General features: G+C 44.3%; 1 protein-coding gene across 1 annotated transcript in view; it reads left to right on the top strand.

The window, feature by feature from the left end:
* The window catches only part of LOC149447409 (surfeit locus protein 4-like), a 30939-nt gene extending 6343 nt beyond the window's left edge, over positions 1-24596 (top strand). The window contains exons 2-6 of the mRNA XM_089652656.1: positions 6686-6872; positions 10814-10890; positions 15581-15624; positions 19058-19244; positions 23679-24596. Coding sequence (XP_089508782.1) covers positions 6686-6872; positions 10814-10890; positions 15581-15624; positions 19058-19244; positions 23679-23945 — 762 coding nt within the window. The 3' untranslated portion in view covers positions 23946-24596. The remainder of the gene's footprint in view (positions 1-6685; positions 6873-10813; positions 10891-15580; positions 15625-19057; positions 19245-23678) is intronic.
* Positions 24597-24808: the final 212 nt, after the last annotated feature.

The following is a 24808-nucleotide window of genomic DNA, read 5'->3' as shown; positions in this document are numbered from 1 at the left end:
TTCAGCTTTCAGCGCTGTCGCACTTTGAATGACAATTGCGCGGTCATACAACACTGTACCCATATGAATTGTTTAGCATTTTTTTGAGACAGATAAAACTTTATTTTGGTGGTATTTATTCACCACTGGGATTTTTATTTTTTTTCCTATATAAATGAAGAAGTCCAAATATTTTGAAAGTGTTTTTCTTATAAAATTTTTCAAATAATCTTTGTTCATAAATCTTGGCTAAAATGTATTCATTTATCTTTTTAGTAAAAAAAAAAAAAAAACACATTTGTTTATAACCAAGAATTATAATTTTTTTTTTTTTTACACATTTATATTTTTTTTTTATAATTTTTTTTGGTTTTTTTACATATTGTCACCCTAGCAGTACAGTGTCACCATAGTGACACTGTCCGACTTCTGGGGAGGTGATGAAGATTTTTTTTTTTTTACACTGATTGCTTTTACACCCATAAATGCTGTAAAATCAATCGTTTCCCCTTCTCTCTGGCTGCATTCTTGGAGCCATTGAGAAATACTGTGAGAGCTGGGATTGGTCACAGCTTGTCACATGGTACAAGGCTGTTGTGAATAGCCTTGTACCATGTGACCTCTGTGATCATTCACAGATTTCACACGTAGTAAGCAATGATATCAGAAGTGACATCTTGCTTACTATTCATGTGATCACTGATTGGCCAATCAGTGATCACATGATCAGGACCTTACACAGAGGTCCTGTACAGCGATCGGTGTTCTGCTGTGTCCTCCGGACACAGCGGGCACCGGATCGTGGTGCCACGTGCTGCCACGCAGTGCGCACAGGCTAAAATGACGGGCGCCGTTTATGAACGACAGTCCGCCACTGCACTGCCACCATCCGGCCGTTTATATACATGGGCCGGACGGGAAGTGGTTAAACCGCTGCTAAAAAATGACTCCTGCAACTCTGCCTTAGGATAGGTTCACACCTATGCAGTTTGTGTTTTATCCGTTTCTGTAGTGCGTTTTTTTCACATGTTTTTGATGTGATTTTTTTCTTGTTGCTAGGCAGATTAAAATGCAAAATGCAGCAAAAATGCACTATATGCTCTGCTTATGCAGGCCGTGGATGGGTCGTTAATCGTCCAATTTTTTGGCCGAAAGAAAAATTGGCCGATTTTCGTACCGTTAGTGGATTAGTTCGTCGGCCGTTTTTCGTGTATTTTGCACTTTCAGATTATCGGTTATGTTGGGAAATTTGCGGCCGATTTGGATGATCGGCTGATTTCCCCAGCAATGATGGCCAAATCGGATGCTTGTTTTAACGATAAAAAAATCTGCGCATGAGCTGTGACCTGCAAGGGACAGACGTTATGGGGTGAACTTTATGATTCAGTCAGACGATTTTTTTAATCTTTGGTGGTAACGTCGGCCGAACGAACGACCGATTTTTCGTTTATCGTTCGAAAAATGAGCCGCTGTTCGACCCGTCTATGGCCTGCAATAGTCTATGTTCATACCTAAGCGTTATGTCAAATGAACTGCTGTGCATTTCCGCAAGATTTCCTATGGGACAGGTTCACATCTCCGCGTTTTTCACCCGGTGCGTTTTTTTTTTAAAGGGTCAGGGTCTTTTTAAACGCAAAACGTTGCGTTTTTGGTTCTATAGACTTCAATGGAGATGCTACAGAAAAGCATGTAGTGCGGTCTTGCTGCTTTTTTGATAGGGATGCACCGAAATGTTGGTGGCCAAAAAACACCCATTTCAGCCGTCGTCTGAAATGCAAAAAAGCACCGAAACAGGTGCTGAAAAAACCCCGCCCTTTGCTGACTGCCGCCATTGGCCGCCGCTCGTTAGTTCTCAGCCTTACCTGATAAACCATCGAACGATCCCGGAACTGGGCATAGAGATAAGTCAAGGAAAGATGGCTGCCACACATCTCTATGCCCTTGGAGGACTGGAGCGATGTCACTTACCATCCTGGCCATTATTTTTCCCTTTTGTTTTTTAAAGCACTAGATCAATGTGTTTTTTGTTTTTTTTTGCTTTACATTGCAGAGGAGAGATGTGGGGTCTTATTGACTCCATATCTCTCCATAAAGAGGACCTGTCACTAATTATTTCTATCACAGTGGATGCGTGCATTTCTTGTGATAAGAACAAAAGTGATTAAAAATGTTTTTAAAGGGACAGAGCAAAAAAAGCAAAAAAAAAAAAAGTTTAACGTGCCCGTTCCCCCATACACATAGTGGTGAACGCATATGTAGGCCACGCCCACATATGTAAATGGTGTGTACCACACATGTGAGGTATCACCACGAACTTCGGAGCAAAAGCCATAATTCTCACACTAGACCTCCTCTGTAACATTACACTGCTAACCTGTAGACATTTTTAAAGCATCACCAATGGAGTACCGCAGTGACATGTTGGGTATCTATTTACTCGCCGTAACATCCTCTTTCATATTTAAAAAAAAAAAAAATTGGGGTGTGCATATGTGTGTGTGTGTGTGTGTGTGTGTATGTATGTGTATATGTATGTGTGTATGTATGTATGTGTGTATATGTATATATTTTTTTAATTAATCAAAGTGTATTTTTTTCCCAAAAATATATTCATTTTTAAAAACTGCGCTTTTCGGTTTTCGGCCAAGTGCATTTTGAATTTTCGGCACCAGAATTTTCACTTCGGCGCACTACTAGTTTCTGATGCGTTTTGCATTTTAACCTGCCTAGCAACAAGGAAAAAAAAAAACTCTTCAAAAACGCATGTGCAAAAATCACTGCAGAAATGGTTCAAGCGCAAACTGCATAGGTGTGAACCGAGCCTTAGGGCCACTACATGCTTCTCAATCACATCCTCGGAAGTGTAACCCCCGGTTCACATCTATGCGGCCGTGTGGGCTGCGTTTTGCACGGGCATGAGAGCCCATTCATTTGAATGGACTCCCGTGATACACAGGGAAGAAGTCCCTGCACTTCTTCCGAAAACGCAGCCCGCACGGGAACCTCGGTTCTCAGTACGGTTGCGTTTTCCAGTGCGGGCGTCGTGCCATTAGAACTAATGGCACCCGCCCGCGGGTCCGCATTTCTCTGTACGGATCCGCAGTGGCACCTCCCGCACAGATGTGAACCTAGCCTAAATGATGGGGTGTTCAGAGAAGTGAATGCACGTTGTCAGGTATATAATTTTCTTCTTGTGATTGGACACTCTGGCGGTCCCGTGTAACACCCCCAAGCCGTTTCTTTCATCGGTGGTGTATCAGGTATGCAGGTTCCATGATAATTCTAGGTTCAATCAGCCATAGAAGCCGTGTAATGTCTGTAATTATAGGGATGAGTTGGCACTGCTGCCTAGATTAGGTCCTTTGTGCTGACAGCTGTGGAAAAAAAAAAAGTCATAAAGAAATAAAACTCAACTAAATGGTGATAAATGTTTGCATTGCCGGATGAGCCGTGTAATTGTGCACACAAATCCACGCGTGGCCCTGTTTTATTGTCTGCGTTCAATGATTCATGTATACAGACTGGTAGCAGCAACCCTTGGCACGCTGGATGTCACAACGGGCCATATAGGCAAAACATTTTCCCTTTCAAAAAAAAAATATTCACCCTCCAAGTGTCACCCCCGGTTCACACCTATGCGGCCACGTTTTGCTCGGGCACGAGAGCCCATTCATTTGAATGGACTCCTGTGCCCGTGACACGCAGGGAAGTCCCTGCATTTCTTTGGAAAATGCAGCTCACAGGGGAACCTCGGTTCCCAGTACGGTTGCGTTTTCCATTGCGGGCGGCGTGCCATTAGAACTAATGGAACCCATCCGCGGGTCCGCAATTCTCTGTGCGGGTGGTGCGGCTGCACGGATTTTCATGTGGATCCGCAGTGGCACCACCCGCACAGATGTGAACGGGGGGTCAATGAAAGGTGCAGCAGGTGAAATGATTCCTTTTATTCAGGGATTTGCTATTCCAGGGACAGACTAACGTGAGCCCATGACATCCGTGTGCAGAAATAGAGGACGGCTGTCAGGCTGAGCTGGCTAGTAAGAACAACAGCCCTTTAAGATGTCTGCCCATACACCCCATGTGATCGTTGCCTCAATATTGGTCACATGACCTAGCCTGGTCAGCTCTTTCGTTTCATATTGGGGGTGGGGGGGAGAATTTACTAAATCTGGAGAGTGCAAAATCTGGTGCGGCTGTGCATGGCAGCCAATCGGCTTCAAGCTTCAGCTTGTTCAATCAGGCTTTGACAAATCTCCCCAGTTCACGCTGAGAAGGACTTTGAAATCATGCAACTTCACTTGAAATGACACATTGAATGTTGGTGCAACTTCAGGTGATGGTTGTGCAGCTTCATGCGCAGATGTCAATGGAAGTCGCACCAGAAATTGCCAAAAAAGGAACTACTTTTCCAATCGGTGCGACTCGGACTTTGGACAGTTCCATTGCCGATCATAGGGTGCGACTTGTCCTGTAATGTAAGTGTACAACTAAAAAGCACACGTTCCTGCGTTAAAAATGGCTGTCTGTAAAAGTGGGTGCTGCAGCGACCATCGGCTGGAACCCAACAGAATCAGCAAGGGAGAATGTCACCAGCACCCCGAGGATCACCAATATGGGTCACATGCCTGATGAAGGGGTCCTGTGAGACTCCGAAACGTTGCCTTGCTGTAACTATGTGATTGTTCATGAAAACTATTGGCCCCATATTGGTGATCCTCGGTGTGCTGGCGACATTCCAGATTCTGCCTGCTCCAGTCTTACCCTAGGATCACATCTGTGCGGGTGGTGCCGCTGCGGATCCACACAAAAATCCATGCAGCCGCACCACCCGCACAGGGGAATGTGGACTCGCAGGAGGGTGCCATTAGTTCTAAGGTCCAAAAAATGCTGGTTTGCTGCAATTTGCCGCGTTTTTCAGCGTTAGAGCGTTTTTATAGCTGAACTCTTCTAGATACCCACTAGTCCTGGGTTTTTTTTCCAGCCAAAAAACATTAATTCCAGCCTATGTGTGTATGGACACGCAGGAGAACACGCCGGGGATGGACACGCAGGAGAACATGCTGGGGGGGTTTACTCAGTGGTGTATTTTGGCTTTGTGCTGCCTTAGGTAAGACTAAAATCAGGCCCCCTCCCCGCATCTAAATGTGTCCCACCCTTTCATCTGCAAACTCCACCCCTTCCTCTTTAGGCTCCACCTCCTATTAGAGCTCCGCCCACTGACAGCGATGGTGCCCCATCATTGGTGTCAGTGTGAGGAATAGCGCCCCATCATTGGTGTCAGTGTGAGGAATAGCGCCCCATCATTGGTGTCAGTGTGAGGAATGGTGGGCCAGGAGGAGTGCAGAGGGGCAGTGGGACTGGAGAAGCGTAGAGGGACAGGTGGGGGGCAGCGTGATGGGGGGCATGGGACAGGATCGGGGCAACGGAACAGGAGGAGCGCAGTGGGACAGGTGAGGGGCAGTGGGACAGGAGGAGCGCAGTGGGACAGGAGAAGGAGCACAGAGGGACAGGAGTAGCGCAGAGGGATAGGTGAGGGGCAGAGGGATAGGAGGAGCGCAGAGGGACAGGTAGGGGGCAGTGGGGACAGATGGGGGGTAGTGGGACAATGTGGGGGACAGGAGGGGGGAAGTGGAACAGGTGGGGGGCAGTGTATCGGGGGACAGTGAGGAAGGAGTGGAGAAGCACCAGTCCTCCAAGCACTTACCTGTCCAGCAGCGGCTTCTCCAGATGGTGTCCGCATCACTCAATGCCTGTGTCCCTTCTCCCCCAGGATCTCTGGCGGCAAAAGAGCGGGCGGGCTCCTCCACCCTGACCTCGTCCTCTTCTGCTTCCTCCTTCGCTGGCACCTTCCTGCACATCCCGTCACACTGACAGCGGGCCCCGCCCCTCATGCGCTCCGAGCGCTCACCGATGACCCGCCCACCACTCCACTCTCCTCTGCAGCCCCGGTCCCTTGGTCCAGGTGACCCTCCTTGCTGTACCCTCAGCCATGGCGGCCCTGTCCCTTTCCCACAGAAGTCTCGCTTCCGTGGGAAAGGGGGGGGAGCGGCACTGCCGCCGTGCCGCCCCCCAGAAAAGTGCCGCCCTAGGCAAATGCCTTGTTTGCCTCGCAGCAAATACGCCCCTGGATTTACTGGCTGTAGAAAAATGTCAAAAGCCAAAACCAGCCGCTGTAAAACGTCCCGTGTGCAGGAGGACTCACCGGGAAAACCTTTCTCCTGCAGTGAGTGCCAAGTCGGATTAGAGCTGCCGTTGTGACGTGACCTGTAAATACAACAACCCCAGGCTGGCTCCAGTCCTGAATACACATTTGGTGATCACTCGGATTTCCCTGCTGTACACATTTGCAGGCTGATTAGAACAAGTCAGATTAAATAAAAAAAAAAGTTCATTTTTCTCTTCAGGAATATATTGATCGTATCCTGCAATGTGTCACTCGCTGCCACTGACCTCAACCCCTGACCGTCTCTGCATGAGCCTTCATGGAATTGATCTCCTGCCCCTGGCGCTGCAAGGGAAGAGTGTTAGCAGTGCTCAGTCTGCACTCACATGTTTCACCCCAGTGGTGCTCGTCTGTATTCCAAGTAAAACTTGGCATGAACATGAACGTCTGGTGTTTTTGAAGACAAGATACCCAGATGGTTTGTATGGGCAGGCTGTGTTTCCAGCACGGAGAAGTTTACGCTGTCTATGTCTTGTTTTGCAGTTCCTCCGAGTTACAAAGCGGTATTTGCCTCATCTAGCCCACCTGTGCCTGATCAGCACCTTCCTGGAAGACGGCCTTCGTATGTGGCTCCAATGGAACGAGCAGCGGGATTACATCAACATGTCATGGGGTTGCGGGATGTTCCTGACCACCGTCTTCGTCCTTGTTAATATGTTCGGACAGCTTGGTGAGTGCTGACTGCCATATAGAGGGCTTTATATGAGGCACAACACACACGACCGACGAATAACTCGCTGCCAACATTCATCTTTTATTTTTAATAAAGGAGTAATCTTCTCATTGTTTACACAAAGAAGATAAAATGGTAACAAGCTGATCTGTAATAAATGTATTAATATGGAATTATCACAGATCGGCTTGTCACCATTTTATCCTCTTTTTGGAAGCAATGAGAAGTTTTTACTCCTTTATTAAAAATCAAAAATTAACCACTTGTTGACCACAGACCGCCAAATAACGGCTTCCCTGCGGCCGCCCAGTTCTGGGAGGGCGCCATACGAAGCAGTGTGCATGTGCTAAGTGTATGCTTTTTATAAGTAGTCCTAAAGTTGCTCTGAAGGCTGAATGTTTTTTACCTTTTAATGCATTTTAAGCATTTAGGTAATAAAAAGTCTTCATGCAGCTCCCCCCAGCCCCCCCTTACTTACCTGAGCCCCCTCATGATCCAGCATTGTGCATGAGAACAGCAGCTCTGCTCTCTGTCCATCTTCACAGGGCAGATTGATGGCAGCGGAAGCCATTGGCTCCTACTGCTGTCAATCAAATCCTATGAAAAGGGGGCTGGGCAGATTTCCGCTGTCTGTGGATGCAGGGCTCAGGCATGAACCCACCTGAGTGCCCCCATAGCAAGCGGCTTTCCGTAGAAGCACTCACCAAAGAGGCGTGTCAACAGGGGAACAAAGAAGAGGAGGATCTGGGCTGCTCTGTGCAATACTATTGCACAGAGCAGGTAAGTATAATATGTGTATTATTTAAAAAGAAAATTTGACCTTTTTTAGAATCATTTTAAAGTCTACTTATCCTTTCTAGGTAATCAGTACCAAGTGCCTATTTTTTAGAGGCTTTAACCACTTCAAGCCCGAACACTTTCACCCCCTTCCTGCCCAGGCCAATTTTCAGCTTTCAGCGCTATCACACTTTGAATGACAATTGCGCGGTCATGCAACACTGTACCCATGAATTTTTTTAGCTTTTGTTTTGAGACAGATAAAACTTTATTTTGGTGGTATTTATTCACCACTGGGGTTTTTTTGTTTTTTTTTTGCTATATAAATGAAAAAGACCAAACATTTTGAAAAAAAAAGTGTTTTTCTTATAAAATTTTGCAAATAAATAATCTTTCTTTGTAAATCTTGGCCAAAATTTCAGTTATCTTTTTAGTAAAAAAAAAATAATCCAAATTAGTTTATAACCAAAAATTATAATTTTTCCCAAAAAATTTTTACATTTTTTTCTTTTAAATTCTTTTTTTTTTATATTATTTTGGGTTTTTTTTTTTAGTTTAGTTTTTTTTTTTTTTTTTTTTACATACTACCACCCTAGCAATATAGTGTTACCATAGTGACAGGACGTGTTTTTTTTTATATGATTTTGCAAATAATCTTTCTTCATAAATCTTAGCCAAAATTTATTCAGTTATCTTTTTAGTAAAAAAAGAAAAATAACCCAAATTAGTTTATAAAAAATTCAAATTTTTCAAAAAACTTTCTTTTTTTTAAAATAATTTTACATACTTCCACCCTAGCAGTACAGTGTCACCATAGTGACACTGTACTACTTGTGGGGGGTTATGAAGATTATTTTTTTTATTTTACACTGATTGCATTTATATCCATAAATGCTGTACATGCAATCATTTCTCCTCTCTAGCTGCATTCTTGCAGCCATTGAGAACTACTGTGTGAGCTGTGATTGGTCACAGCTTGTCACATGGTACAAGGCTGTTGTGAATAGCCTTGTACCATGTGACCTCTGTGATCATTCACAGATTTCACAGGTAGTAAGCAATGATGTCAGAAGTGACATCTTACTAACTACTAGTCATGTGATCACTGATTGGCCAATCAGCGGTCACATGATCGGGACCTTGTACAGAGGTCCCGTATAACGATTGGTGTTCCACTGGGTCTGTGGACACAGCGGGCACCGGATCGCGGTGCTGCGAGCTCCCAGGGAGCGTGCACAAGCAGAAGGAAGGGGAAGCCATTTATAAACGGCCACCCGACCCTGCAGTGCCACCGTCCGGCCGTTTATATACATGGCTGACTGCATATTGTGAGTTGGAAATGGCAGCTTCCATCAGAGGCTTTTGAGGCGGGTCACTTGGCTTGATCTCTTTTGAAAACAAATTCTGCTTCTAAAAAGAACATTGTAATAGTACATCACCTACTAAACCATGAAAGGATGACCCTGATGATGTTCTGAAGGGAAGAGCCTCATCCGTTGCATACTGCGGTCTATACTGACCTGAGTCAGGTGATGTCAGCAATCTTTCTCCTTTCATTCCCGGGCCTTTTTGATTGTGTATATGTGTAATCTCAGGAGGTTCGAAGAGAAAGGGGAAGTGAGATTAGTTTTCCTTGTGCTGTCTAGGATCAGATGCTGCAAATAACACTTCTGGTATGTAATGTTTTAAAGCGATACAATAACAAGACAGAAAATAATATATACTGTGATAATAACCCATTATAATCTCCACCTGTACACCCACTACCGCCATCTTCACCGCCACTCTTCTCACGTTATGGTTTCTATTAACCCCTTCAATACCCGGCATTTATACCCCCTTCCTGTCCAGGCCAATTTTCAGCTTTCAGCGTTGTCGCACTTTGACTGACAATTGCGCGGTCATGCAACACTGTACCCATATGAAGTCTTTATCATTTTTTTTTCATACAAATAGAGCTTTCTTTTGGTGGTATTTAATCACCACTGAGTTTATTTATTTTTTGCTAAATAAAACAAAAAAAAAACTTTTGAAAAAAAACGCACTTTTCTTCGTTTTCGGTTATAAAATTTTGCAAATAAATAACATTTATTCATAAAGGTAGGTCAAAATGTATTCAGCTACATTTCTTTGGTGAAAATTATAATTGAATTTTGTATTTTTTTTTTTTTTAACCATTTCTATTTTATTTTTTATTAAATTTTTTTCTTAATATATTATTTTTCAGCACACTGTGACCAAACCAATACCATGTTACCATAGTAACATTGAACTACTCTGGGCAAGTGATCAAGTGTTTTTTTTTTTTGTTTTTTTTTTAATGATTGCTAATACCAATGTATTTCATTGATATTTGCAATCCTTGTTACTGAATGAAACGGATTCATTCAGTCTCTTGTTGTGATTGGGCAAAGCTGATCACATGATACAGATGGGTTGTGATTGGTCCTGTCTGTATCATGTGACTGCCTTGACCAGTCACAGCTAACAACTTAATTGTATACAATGGATGGCATGATGGGAAGCCATCCATTGTATACAGTTGACATGTGATCTGCTGTGATTGGTCACATGACACTGGCAACAGGCCGGTGTAGTGATATGTCATTGGTTGTGTCCCATGGACACAGCCGGTGACAGATCGTGGCCCCGCAGCTGTGTGAGTGGCTTGTTTTGACAGGACGTCATATGACACCCAGTCACAACGGCGAGTGTCCTGCCCGGCCGTCAATCTGCTAAAGGCCGGGCAGGAAGGTGTTAAGCAGCTAGGTCATATACAAGACAACCGCGATTGGAGCCTAGGGCCTGGTGGATGTCCGGGGGCCACGCTACAATTTTTGTGCTCCTGCAGTAAACAAGGGGGGTTAGAGCAATTGGTCAGAGTTGTCACCTGCATGTAACTTGACAAGGGAAGGATGGACTTGTAGGCAGTCAGTCTGATGAGGCCATGCCAGTACAGACATTACAAATGAGGTGACTTCTCTGATTGATACGGAAAAGGGCTGCAATAGGCAAAGGGATTTGGGGGGGCTGTTGCCTTGCTTAGGGCCCCTTTCTTCCCCAATCTTTCTATATGTGAGCAAACGCATGAGTAATTGTAAGAAATCCTTCTTTTCTCCGTTGGATCCCTCTTGTTAATATTATGTTTTGTCTCTGCACAGCTGGATGTGTCCTTGTCCTCACTAGGAAATTTGTACCATATGCTTGCCTTGGCCTCTTCATGATCATCGTCCTCCAGGTAAGTTCTGTGCACAAATATTTCCCCATTTCAACATCTTAGTTCATCCTTGCTGATTAATTTGATGTTGTAAGCTGCCATAAAAATAAAATTCATTTTGTACAAAAGCATAGAAGAGGCGATAAACTCAGAATTAACAGGCTGCATGTAATCTGATCTTAGAGTATCTCACAGGCAGGATATAAAAAAGTTTAAACATGAAAGCATTTGTGGCCTCTTCTCCTCTGTGTGTCATTGTGGGCAGGTCTGAGTTGTACAGAACTGCATGAAACCTGACATCCCTTGGCTCCATATCATCATGAACATCAGTCACTGCAGGGCACTGCATGCAGCAAGGCACATGTCACCCTAGTGGTGTGTTGCTGGCTGTAAGAGGAAGGCCTTTCACATGTTATAAGGGTGTTGCTCCCTCACTGGACGAGCAGCATTTTTGTAGCTGTCAGACTGGCCAGAGGAGATCCTGTGCTCATTGGGGGCAGATCTTCCAATGTGCAGTACTGGTTTATCTACAATACATGTGCACATAGTTCCAGCATGACTCTCACTGTACAGTATACTGCAATGGTGGCTGAATCTGGAGTTCCTCTTTAACAAGATAAGATGTTGTGTTCTCTTCTAGTGGGCAGTTATTGCCACAAAATCGTATTCAAGCAGCAATAGTGCCCTCTAGCGAGTAAATTGGGTTATAGCAAGTTACTGAACACGTAAAAAAAGAGCATTTTCAAAACTTGCTGTTTCAAATTAAGCATTTTTTGTGCAATGCTATTTTTTTTGGGGGGGGGGGGGTTCTTTTCTTAATTGGACTTATTTTTTCCCACAAAATCTGTTTAAAATAGAGGTTGCAGTTTAAAGAAAAACAAATTTGCCAAAGATTGCACAAGAATATACAGTCAGGTCCATAAATATTGGGACATCGACACAATTCTAACATTTTTGGCTCTATACACCACCACAATGGATTTGAAATGAAACAAACAAGATGTGCTTTAACTGCAGACTGTCAGCTTTAATTTGAGGGTATTCACATCCAAATCAGGTGAACGGTGTAGGAATTACAACAGTTTGCATATGTGCCTCCCACTTGTTAAGGGACCAAAAGTAATGGGACAATTGGCTTCTCAGCTGTTCCATGGCCAGGTGAGTGTTATTCCATCATTATCCCAATTACAATGAGCAGATAAAAGGTCCAGAGTTCATTTCAAGTGTGCTATTTGCATTTGGAATCTGTTGCTGTCAACTCTCAAGATGGGATCCAAAGAGCTGTCACTATCAGTGAAGCAAGCCAACATTAGGCTGAAAAAACAAAACAAACCGATCAGAGAGATAACAAAAACATTAGGCGTGGCCAAAACAACTGTTTGGAACATTCTTAAAAAGAAGGAATGTACCGATGAGCTCAGCAACACCAAAAGACCCGGAAGACCACGGAAAACAACTGTGGTGGATGAGCGAAGAATTCTTTCCCTGGTGAAGAAAACACCCTTCACAACAGTTGGCCAGATCAAGAACACTCTCCAGGAGGTAGGTGTATGTGTGTCAAAGTCAACAATCAAGAGAAGACTTCACCAGAGTGAATACAGAGGGTTCACCACAAGATGGAAACCATTGGTGAGCCTCAAAAACAGGAAAGCCAGCTTAGAGTTTGCCAAACGACATCTAAAAAAGCCTTCACAATTCTGGAACAACATCCTATGGACAGATGAGACCGAGATCAACTTGTACCAGAGTGATGGGAAGAGAAGAGTATGGAGAAGGAAAGGAACTGCTCATGATCCTAAGCATACCACCTCATCAGTGAAGCATGGTGGTGGTAGTGTCATGGCGTGGGCATGTATGGCTGCCAATGGAACTGGTTCTCTTGTATTTATTGATGATGTGACTGCTGACAAAAGCAGCCGGATGAATTCTGAAGTGTTTCGGGAATATTATCTGCTCATATTCAGCCAAATGCTTCACAACTCATTGGACGCTTCACAGTGCAGATGGACAATGACCCAAAGCATACTGCAAAAGCAACCAAAGAGTTTTTTAAGGGAAAGAAGTGGAATGTTATGCAATGGCCAAGTCAATCACCTGACCTGAATCCGATTGAGCAAGCATTTCACTTGCTGAAGACAAAACTGAAGGGAAAATGCCCCAAGAACAAGCAGGAACTGAAGACAGTTGCAGTAGAGGCCTGGCAGAGCATCACCAGGGATGAAACCCAGCGTCTGGTGATGTCTATGCGTTCCACACTTCAGGCTGTAATTGACTGCAAAAGATTTGCAACCAAGTATAAAAAACTGAAAGTTTGATTTATGATTATTATTCTGTCCCATTACTTTTGGTCCCTTAACAAGTGGGAGGCACATATGCAAACTGTTGTAATTCCTACACCGTTCACCTGATTTGGATGTAAATACCCTCAAATTAAAGCTGACAGTCTGCAGTTAAAGCACATCTTGTTTGTTTCATTTCAGATCTATTGTGGTGGTGTATAGAGCCAAAAATGTTAGAATTGTGTCGATGTCCCAATATTTATGGACCTGACTGTATATCTGTGTGTGTGTGTATGTGTGTATATTTGTGCGTGTGTGTAGATGTATGTGTGTGTGTGTATATATGTATATATATATGGACAGCTCTTTGATCTTTGCCATGGTGGAGAGTTTGGAATCTGATTTTGATTGCAAAAGACAGCTGTCTTTTTATACAGGTAACAAAATGAGATTAGCAGCACTCCCTTTAAGAGACTGCTTCTAATCTCAACTTGTTACCTGTATGAAAGACACCTGGGAGCCAGAAATCCTGCTGAATGATTGGGGATCAAATACTTATTTCCCTCATGAACATGCAGATCAGTCATCATTTGTTAGACATGCATTTCTGCTGAATTTTTTGTTTCTATTCTGTCTTTCAATGTTACAATACACTGAACATTCGATTTTTAGACTGATCATTTCTTTGTGAGGGGCAAACATTCAAAATCAGCAGGGGAGCAAATACACATTTCCTTCACTGTATACATTATTCAGGCTCCAGGGGGGCTTCTCAGTGCTACCCAGATCTTTTCTGACACCCACTACAAAATTACCCTACCAATTGGTGTGAGAAGCAGATATTTTTTACATTTAATCTTGACAGTGTGCGTATCTTCCTTGTGAATGAATACAACTTTAACTATATAGATATACAGTGCAGCGCATAGAGTGACAATTAGTTCCATCTGATGATAGTACAGAGCCTTGGGAGCAAGCTGCACATGCTTAGTTTGGGTGTGTATTGTGAATGTACAATATATAGGTAAAGTGCTGCGTAAATTGATGGCGCTATATAAGTACCTGTAATAAAGAAATAAATGTTTGCTGTTATAGATTAACCCCTTGACTCCGATGTCACACAAATATGCAGCCTCACAGAACTGAGCTTTCTTTCCGTGGGGCCTCATATTTGCGTACCTGTCTGTCTGCTGGGAGCGCGGCACACTCCCAGCACAAAGACCGCAGTGTCACTGAGAGCCCCTGGTCCCGTTCTAACAATCGGGACCCGGGACTCCCGATTCCAAGTCACATGATCGCTGTGATAGCCTATGATTGGCTATCACAGTGATCAGTTACTGTACAGCCCGGCCCCCTTGTTTTTTTTTCTCTCTCTATGAATGGAGAATAGCGATGCATGGTATCTCTTTAACTCCTGGCATAGAGAGAAAAAAATGTTTGTAAAAAATAACGAAAAATACCTAGATCAAGATTTGATCTAGTTCAGTGCCAGGGTAAGTGTTTGGGTCAAGGTCAAAGGTCAAGATTTAAAAAAATTGGTATCAGTGTCAGTTAGTGTTAATGTCAGTGTCGGTGTGTTTTTAGGAAAAAAAAAGCCAAAAACAAAATGCGCACTATTGTTTCTGGGCTGTACTCCGGGTACAAACAACAAATAACATACACATATATGGTATCGTTGCGATCGCCAAGAGCTGGAGAATTTATTTTGGGTTGTTCTTTGGTGGTAGGTTATGGTAGTAACAAGAAACACACAGCTAAATGAAAAAAAATTTTTTTTTTTTTACTATTTTGGGCCAGTTTTCCTTTGATAGTGAAAAAAAAAAAAAATCAAGCGATATCCATTACTATTTACCACCAATTAAAAGCCCATTTTGTCCTGAAAAAAAAATCAAGGTATAACCCACCTGGATGTACAATGTAGTGGTGATGATATGGACGGTTTTACTTACACATGTCAACGTTGTAGAATTGTGCTTAGGCATTTAGATTAGTTTTACCCTTAGGCATGAAGGGGTTAAGAAAAGAAGGCCACCACTAAGTTAATGAACCGAGAAGTTTGTGTGAATTCTGGGCAGCTGAAGATGTGAACCTCATCTCTAATTTCATTTATATTACTATTTTTCCGAAGAAATGTTTTGTTTTTGTTTTTTTTTTTTACTTATTAAAGTGCCTGTCCACCCAAAACTTGATATTCCAGGTTGCCTGTCAGCATCTAACTATATTTCATTTCAGGGAGCGCTGACACAAAGTTCTGTATTAAGTGCTGCTTATATCTAAGTATGGTAATGAAGTTATCATGAAAGGACATTGCAAGATTTTCTGCAAATGAAATCAAACCAAACCTCAAGGCTGTGTGATATATATTATTATTTTTTTTTTATGATTCAATTTTGCATTCATTTGCTGAAATGAAATTTGTTTGCTGTTTTCAGACCATTGTGTACAACATCCTTTGGGATCTGAAGTTTCTCATGAGGTTAGTGTTTCTATGTGTCAATATTGATTATGTCCCGTCTTTCTTACTGCTTTTGTCTTCCATTGACTGCTTTGCTGAGGTTCACAAGTGACCGTGCCTGTCCTGTCCATTACAGCCATTCAGATTCCAGCTGTCATTTAATTAGGGGAGGCTACAAAATGAAAATAATCATTGAACTGATGACTGTTCCAGTACTGTTTATAAGCGTTTGATTTAACCACTTCAATACTGGACATTTTTACCCCCTTCCTGCCCAGGCCAATTTTCAGCTTTCGGTGCTGTCGCAATTTGAATGACAATTGCGCGGTCATGCTACACTGTACCCAAACAAAATTTTTAGCGTTTTTGAGACTGAGAGCTTTCTTTTTGGGGTTATTTAATCATCCCTGGGTTTTTTTATTTTGTTGTTAAACAAAAAAAAGACAGAACATTTTGTAAAAAAAAAAAAAGAATTTCTTTTTTTCTGTTATACAATTTTTTGCAAATAAGCATTTTTTTCTTCACTGATGTGCTCTGATGAGGCGGCACTGCTATGTTGCACTGATCATCAGTGCCCTGATGATCACTGTAAATGTCCCATCACAGGAAAGCCGGTTTCCTTTCCTCAGTGACAGAGCTGAGGAAAGGAAATGCTGATTAACTGGCATTTGTTTACATGTGATCAGCTGTGATTGGACACAGCTGATCACATGGTTAACCCCTTCCCGCCGGCGCCTCCCGGCCCTTTAAGAGTTTTAGACGCCGGGAGGTGGGGCGTGGTTTAGGAATCATGACGCGTCATCACGGCGGTCACATGATCGGGAAAGGTCCCGATCGAAAGAGCGGACCGGGACCTTTCCGTGAGTACCACATGTGTGATGGGCGTGCTCTCAGCACATATGTTTTTTGCTACATGAACGCAAATGTACGGCCGCTCGGCGTCTAGGCCCAGATGCCGGGAGGCCGCACATTTGTGTGCGGCCGGCGCAAAGGGGTTAAGAACCAGCATCATTGGCTCTTTACCCCAATCGATGTGCTGTGTCCAAGGGACACGGCTCGCCACAGATCGCTCTGCTGCACGTGTGGCCGTCATTGTAGAATAGGCCATGCGGGAACCAGTTAAGAAATGAGAAATTGCAGCAATAAAAAGTATTTTTCTGGTGGATAAACTATTGGAACAACAGAGAAAAAACAAGATAAATGCATAAGCCTGTCCCCAGGTTCTGATTGGCCATACATTGTCAATCAGTTGCTGGGATCAGGTTGCAGTCACAAGGCACATACACAAAGTGGTGTTCTATCTGCTTCTCATCTCCATACTACTTAGGGAGCGGCGGGACGAACAGCAGGTTTTTTTTTTGTTTGTTTGTTTTTTTTGTTTTTTTTAATGCAACGAGTTTGCAGAGAAGAGGGACTGGATGTTCTGTGTTTAGACCTGTGTTGCACGCCCCTCCCCATTTCTGTGGTCTGTGTCCCACCCATCCCAATCCTGCTGCCTCCTAAACACACCCATACATATGTCTATGGCCACTTTTTGCTGGCCACACCCACTTTTTGATCACGGTACCATGGCACGTGTCTTTGTCATGTGCAGAAGTTGAGGTATGATTTTGTCTTGTACACACTGGAATAATATATCTGTATGTATTTTGTACAACTGTTTGATCACAATAAACTGAGTTTAAAAACACTAAAACAAAAAAAAAAAAAAACAGGTAAACTGCAATTTATTACATTTTTTATTTCTTGGGTTTAGATACAATTTTTAAGATGGAATATTCACATTTTTGTAAAGCCCAAGCATGACTGATGAAATGAGTCGCATGTTCTATCAGATATTCCTAATATTTATTTATTCATACTTTTGATTTCTGAGGGGAGGAGTTCAAAGTTTGCCGTGAACAATCTTCCTGATGACATTTTTACAGACCTTTTCAAACCTGTGTGACAATCGCTGAAATCCGATTTTGAAGAAGAAACAAAAACATCCCGTGCCACAAGAACTTTGTGAAAAATTGGAAAGTGAATGCTGCTGTGCCTTGATAAGAATCAAAAAGATTGATAAAAATCAGTGAAACTATAAAACAGCACAAAACATGAAATTAATCAAAAATAATTATACACAAATCATAAATTCTGTGGTTATAAAATAAATGTCAAACCACCAAAATGAAGAAAAATTCAAAGTATGTGTCCAAATTTTTGACAAAGACTTGAAGGCCTGGCTTAGATGCAACCAATCCATTCCAACACAAAGGGCCCCGTTGATTACAGTATGTGAGGGAGGAACATTATTGGCATCCAATCAAGTTCTTCCTTTCCTGTTTCTAGTATGAAAATGTGAATGGAAGACTTTCCGACTGTCACTATAAGAAAAGGACTGCCTGGAAGTGTGCTCTGTGAGGTGTGATATAAAGGACTTGTTTCATGCTGGGGGGTTTTAACCACCTCCCTCCCACCATATAGTAATATGACGGACGCAAGGTGGTTCTCTCATTCTGGGAGGACGTCGTATGACGTCCTCCCATTCTCACTGCGCATGCGTGGCTCAGGGAGCGTGCGGTGCGCTGTGTCCCTCGGACACAGCGGATCTTCGATCACGGAAAGAGCCGAAGATGTTGGCTTGGTCATGTGATCAGCTGTGTCCAATCACAGCTGATCACATGTAAACAGGGAAATGCTGGTTATCAGCATTTCTCTCCTCTCGAGCTGTCATGCTGACAGAGGAGAGCCAGTAATCGGCTTTCCGCGGAGGGAACATGTACACCGATCATCAGGGCCCTGATGATCAGTGTAGCCCCAGCAGTGCCACCTGTCAGTGTCCATCAGTGCCTTATGTCAGTGCACATCAATGCCACATATCAGTGTCCATCTGAGCTGCCTTTCAGTGCCACCTATCAATGCCAATCAGTCCCGCTTAACAGTGCCAGTCATTGCCACCTATCAGTGCCATATATGAGTGCTGCCTTTCAGTGCCCATCAGTGATGCCTGTCAATGCCCATCAATGCCACCTACCAGTGCCTCCTCATCAGTGCCACCTATCAGTGCCCATCACTGCAGCCTCATTAGCGCACATCAGTGAAGGAGAAAAATCACTTATTTACAAAATTTTATAACAAAAACTAGAACGTTTTTTTTTTTTTTTTGGTTTTGTTTTTTCAAAATTTTCAGTGGTTTTTGGTTTGTTTAAGAAAAAATTAAAAAACCCAGAGGTAATTAAATACCACCAAAAGAAAGCTCTGTCTGTCACAAAAAAATGATAAAAATTTCATATGGGTACAGTGTTGCATGACCGCGCAATTGTCATTCAAAGTGTGACAGCGCTGAAAGCTGGAAATTGGCCTGGGCAGGAAGGGGGTATAAGTGCCTGGTAGGCGAGGGGTTAATGGTCATATCCTCATCCCCTTCCTCATTTTATCTAGCTCAAAGCGTAACACATTTCTTCTTTTCTAGAAACCTGGCATTGGGTGGCGGTCTCCTCCTGTTACTGGCGGAGTCTCGTTCTGAAGGAAAGTCCATGTTTGCCGGGGTACCCAGCGCAGGGGAGAGGTCGCCGCGTCAGTACATGCAGCTAGGAGGTCGCATACTGCTCATCCTGATGTTCATGACCTTGCTCCGATACCATGGCGGCGTATTTGAAGTGAGTAATAGTGAAGAAGGGGCGCAGATAAAGGACTGGAGGATATACATTATCCCAAGACGTTTCTAAGACCTTCTCAGTGTGTTATATGTGCCATTCTGTAGTTGAGAGGTGCAGAGCTGAGGTTCATATTTGGCTATGTGGCTTCCACTGAGGACGGTGGGGGGAAGATTAATGGACAACTTTTTAAAAAGTATTAAATTATGATGTTAAAGGTTTTGGCTTCAGATATACTTTTATCGTTCCAGGACACAGGAATCCATTCATAGACTATGGGTTGTGTGCAGCTATCTTCAGGTGCCTGGACACTGGCAAATGCCTCTGCTGGGTCTGCCTCCTAGTACACCCATATAAATCCACCCATTCCATGAGGCTCCAGGCTGGTGTCCTTGGATGATGGATGCTTTCTCCTCCTGGAGAAGTTTCCTTTTATATTTTCACCAGAAATGTCTTCTTTCGACTGACGCTTCTATAAAGGTTAGAATGCTTATGGCCTTCACAGCTTGCCAGCAGTTTCTGCATCAATGACCCTCATGTACATCTTTGGGAACCATACATGGCCTGTTTGCTTCGAGCTCTGGATCCTTTGTATGGCTCTCACCTTGGTATAGGGTGCTATTAAGTTTTAGAGCCATGGTCATTCCTTTGGTAACCAGATTCTGCAAGACCCTTAAAGCAGAGCTCCACCCAAAAGGGGAAGTTCCGCTTTAAGGACTGCTCCCTCGCTCCCCATTAAGGATTGGAACCTTTGGGGGCGGGGGGAGCTGGTACCCGCTCCCATTTCCGGTCTGATCACTTAGGTGATTGGAAACGGAAGTTGTCCTCCCTCCCTTCCTGTAGTTTTTTGGGACATGTGACAGGTCCCAGAAGACTACAGGACCATTCATGAAGCACAGCACTACTCGTGCATGCGCAGTGGGCACCCGGCTGTGAAGCCGCAAGCTGTCACAGCCGTGTGCCCACACTGAGGATCCCGGACTCCTGGAATACAGGACGGCCGGTGAAACAGGCTGCGGGGGACACACCACTGGATTGAGGGACAGGTAAGTGGCTGTTTATTTATTTATTTTAAAAAGTCAGCAGCTACAGTTTTTGTAGCTGCTGACTTTTATTTTTTGACAGGTGAGTGGAACTCCGCTTTTAAGGTGTATCCCCATTGTGACAGGCAAAGCCTTGGCCCTGAGCAGGACCAGTGATGCGGAGGCAGGACAGGCTTTCCCTTTTCCCCTGTACCAAGGGTTTTGCACCAGTTCCTAGTGTTCTGATGGCTGTAACATACATTACATCCTCAACTTTCCAAAGACATTTTGCAGTGCCATGCACACTAGCGGTCACAAGACACAGGTCTACATTTGGCATTCGAGAACTGCAGGCCCCCCAGAATGGGAACACAGGACAGATAGTGGCAGGCCTGAGAAAACTCAAAGTTCCTCTAAGGTTGATAATAGTTTCCCTGATCTGGAGGAGCATCTTCCACCAACATCTCTCCAACCCCCTGGCTCAAGCTCCCATACAGGTATGCAGCATGTGGCCTGTTTAAAGAGGAGTTCCACACAAAAGGGGAAGTTCAATGACTGGTCCCTTGCTCACCATTTAAGGATTAGCACCTTTGGGGAGCGCGTACCCGAAATTGACAGGTATCCACTCCCACTTCTGCTGCAATCGCCTAGGTGATCAGGTCAGCCGGGTGCCTACACTGAAGATGCCGGCGCCTGGAATACAGGACAGCCGGTGAAACAGGCTGCGGCGAGGGCAGCGCGGGATCGTGGGACAGGTAAGTGGCTGGTTTATAAAAGTCTGCAGCTGCAGTTTTTGTAGCTGCTGACTTATTTATTTATTTTTTTACAGAGTGAGTGGAACTCCGCTTTACGACAAATTACTGCCACCATTTCTGATCTACTCTAGGGTCCATTGTGTTTGCATCAGCAGGCCCTGCTCTACAACCAGCCACTTCTACCTTATCAGTCACTCAGACTCTGGTGGACTGGGCTGGAGAAATGATTAATTTTGCTGCTGTAGATAATCCTGCACTTTCTGCAAGATTACTTATTCTGCCCCACTATGCTGTGTAGATGCTGTGAGAGGTATTCGCCAAATCTCCACAATGGTCTTTAGTTCCTCTGCATGTTCATGTAATCTTGTGGATTAAAGCTGGAGTTTAGTTTAAGGATAAGTTCACCTTCTGGGGGGAAAAAAAAAAGTAAATTTTTTTTTTTTGTGCATTTTTTTTTTTTTTTTTCTAAGGAGCCTGCATCGGCGATCAGCAGATCTCATGTACAAACTTGGGCTCCTGCAGAGACTCTGTATACAGTAGCTGTCTGCCCATACCTTGTAAGATTTCTCCCTCTGCTTCCACCCAGCTAGGTGGTTATTTTGCCTCTTATAGGGCTTTTGCCCTTGGTGATCGAATCTTTCCTTCCCTGCACAATTTCCTGTTGTGGTGGGATTGGGCCTATGCAGCACCCAGCATTGCCTTTTCCTTTTATATGGACCCACCATCAGTATTCCGTTCTTGTTTAAGCAACACCAGTTGTTTCCAGGTGGTTGGTCCATTTTGTTTTTTGTTTTTTTTGTTTGTTTTTTTTTTCCTGTGGTCCTGGTGCTTCTTAACCATTTGTTTCCCACCCCTTGATTTTTTTGTTTGGGGACATTCCCCCAGCTTATGAATCGATTCCTGTGTCCTGTACTGTACTCCATGATACAGGATGTACTGGTGTGTCAAAATTTATCTCTTCTTTGATTACAGTACAGGACTCAGGTTCCTCCCCTCTTTTCTCTGTGATCTCTCTGCTGCTTACTAACAAGCAAGTTGATCCAGGGAATATCCGATTGCCTCTCAGAGGATCAGGAAGGAATATTTTTCACAGCAGGAGTAAATTGGATCATGCTTTGCTGGTTTTTTTTTTGCCTTCCTCTGGATCAACTGTGGGTGTAGGGTTATAACCTTTTTTTTTTTTTTTTTTTTTTAATGGTTGAACTGGATGGACTTTTGTCTTTTTTTCAGCCAGACTATGTAAACCCAACGAACCTCATAAAGGGGGTGGCGTTATATGGTTATACTAGGGGGCAAACCCAGCAAAGACTTTTGCTAATGTCCAATCAGTTGAAGTTAGCGGCATACACCCATGGTCTATGAATCGATTTCCATTTCCTATAGAGACTGCCGACACGGCACAGGGGACGTCCAGAGACTGCCGACACGGCACAGGGGACGTCCAGAGACTGCCGACACGGCACAGGGGACGTCCAGAGACTGCCGACACGGCACAGGGGACGTCCAGAGACTGCCGACACGGCACAGGGGACGTCCAGAGACTGCCGACACGGCACAGGGGACGTCCAGAGACTGCCGACACGGCACAGGGGACGTCCAGAGACTGCCGACACGGCACAGGGGACGTCCAGAGACTGCCGACACGGCACAGGGGACGTCCAGAGACTGCCGACACGGCACAGGGGACGTCCAGAGACTGCCGACACGGCACAGGGGACGTCCAGAGACTGCCGACACGGCACAGGGGACGTCCAGAGACTGCCGACACGGCACTGGGGACGGCCAGAGACTGCCGACACGGCACTGGGGACGGCCAGAGACTGCCGACACGGCACTGGGGACGGCCAGAGACTGCCGACACGTCACTGGGGACGGCCAAAGACTGCGGACCTCTTGGGGAGCGGGTACCTGAATTTGACAGGTATCCGCTCCCACTTCCGCGGGTTTGCCCTTCCCCCCCCCCCCCCCCCCTGTAATCTTCTGGGACACATGACAGGTCCCAGAAGACTACGGGACCATTCACAAAGCTCAGCACTTCTCGCTCATGTGCTGTGGGCACCCAGCTGTGAAGCCGCAAGCTGTCACAGCCAGATACCCATGCCAGCGCCGGGGAGAGAAGACTGAGGACACCGCTGGACCAAGGAACAGGTAGGACCACTGGAGGTCGGCAGAGAAGAGTCGGGCCGGCCTGATATTCTAACACGGAGGGAATACCGGGCTGCCCGCTCCATATTCGCTCCATAAGATGCACAGACATTTCCCCCATTTTTTGGGGGGGAGAAAGTGCATCCTTATGGAGCGAAAAATACAGTAATTGAATTTTTGTACTCTGCATAAAATCCTTTTCTTTGAGTTAAAGAGAAATTAAGCTGTGTCCTTCACTGAATGATAGAGAAATATTACTACCTGCACGTGACATAGGTGACACAGTGATCACATGATTAGGGACCACTGATTGGTCCCAATTGTTAGCTGGAGCCATAACTGTCAGTGCCACACAGATTTGTCACCTAGCAGCTATGCACAATGTCGCTGGCAGAGCTGTCAATGGGATGAAGTGGAGTAACAAATCCAACGTATGGGTATTGTGCACTGGGGTGTTAATGTACAGATTGTGGGTGTAGGGTTTTTCTTATCTCCTTTTTATTTTATCCTTCCAGATGTGTCAGAATATCTTCGGCCTGACTCTTATCATCTTGGTTGCGATTGGCTTTAAGACCAAGCTGGCAGCTTTGACTCTGGTCTTTTCGCTCATGGGCATCAACGTCATCCAGAATGCCTTCTGGACGGTGCCATCTTACCGCCCACTCCACGACTTCCTGAAGTACGACTTCTTCCAGACCCTCTCCGTAGTTGGTGGGCTGCTGCTGGTCGTGGCACTGGGACCTGGCGGCGTGTCCATGGATGAGCATAAGAAGAAGTGGTGACATGCCCTTGCCAGGCAGAACCACGCGTTTTGTAACAACCCATTATGCTACAGTCAATTGCTTCTCTCCAGTCTGCACCATGTGCACATGACTGATATATGCACACCTGAATGGAATGTTCCATTTTGTGGTGGGGGGGGAGCTTTTTCTGGAGTAGCTCTGACCTTAGAATGTTCCATTCAAAAGGGGATTTTACATTACTGTCACGATGGTGGCATAGAGGGAAGGTAGCACCAACCCAGCTTGTCTTTCAGCAATTTACGTTTACTCTCCTGATGGACCCAGAATACGTATATTATCATGGTGTGTGCACATAGTGACATCAAGACGGATGTCTGGCACCTCCTCCCCTATCCCACCATTCCATTAATACTTTGTAGCGGAGCCTTCTTATCCTCCATTAGTGGAATGGCGCCCCCTACCTCCACCCATAAACACTACCTGCATGAATAGTCACATCCAATTATTTCACACCAACTTGTTTCACGTTCCTCAGTGTCACTGAAAAATATGCTTCAAATGTGGTCGCCAAGAGTATGAGTTAAGCTTAGTGTGAAGTGCTGGAACAATTGAGAGAAGAAACATTTTTATTGTTTAATGAATATTTGTAAAAACTTTTTTTAAAATAAATTACTATTTTCAGATCAACAACAGTCTTTTGTCATAATGTGTAGCCACCTGTATTACTATATGACCCTGAAAACTAAAATAACGATGGAATCCGCTGACTTACTCAACTCCTAATCCCAGAAATGCATAAAGAATGTACAAACAGAAGAATTATGTAATTTTTGCGGTGCTGAAAACCTTTTTGGAGAAAAAAAAAAAATTTGGGGGTATCAAACAAAAACTTTTATTAAATC

This window comes from Staurois parvus, unplaced genomic scaffold, assembly GCF_062004578.1.
Source record: "Staurois parvus isolate SC_StPar_1 unplaced genomic scaffold, SC_StPar_1.0 ptg000689l, whole genome shotgun sequence".
In the NCBI taxonomy this organism is placed as follows: Eukaryota; Metazoa; Chordata; class Amphibia; order Anura; family Ranidae; genus Staurois; species Staurois parvus.
This window is presented reverse-complemented; position numbering and strand designations above follow the sequence as displayed.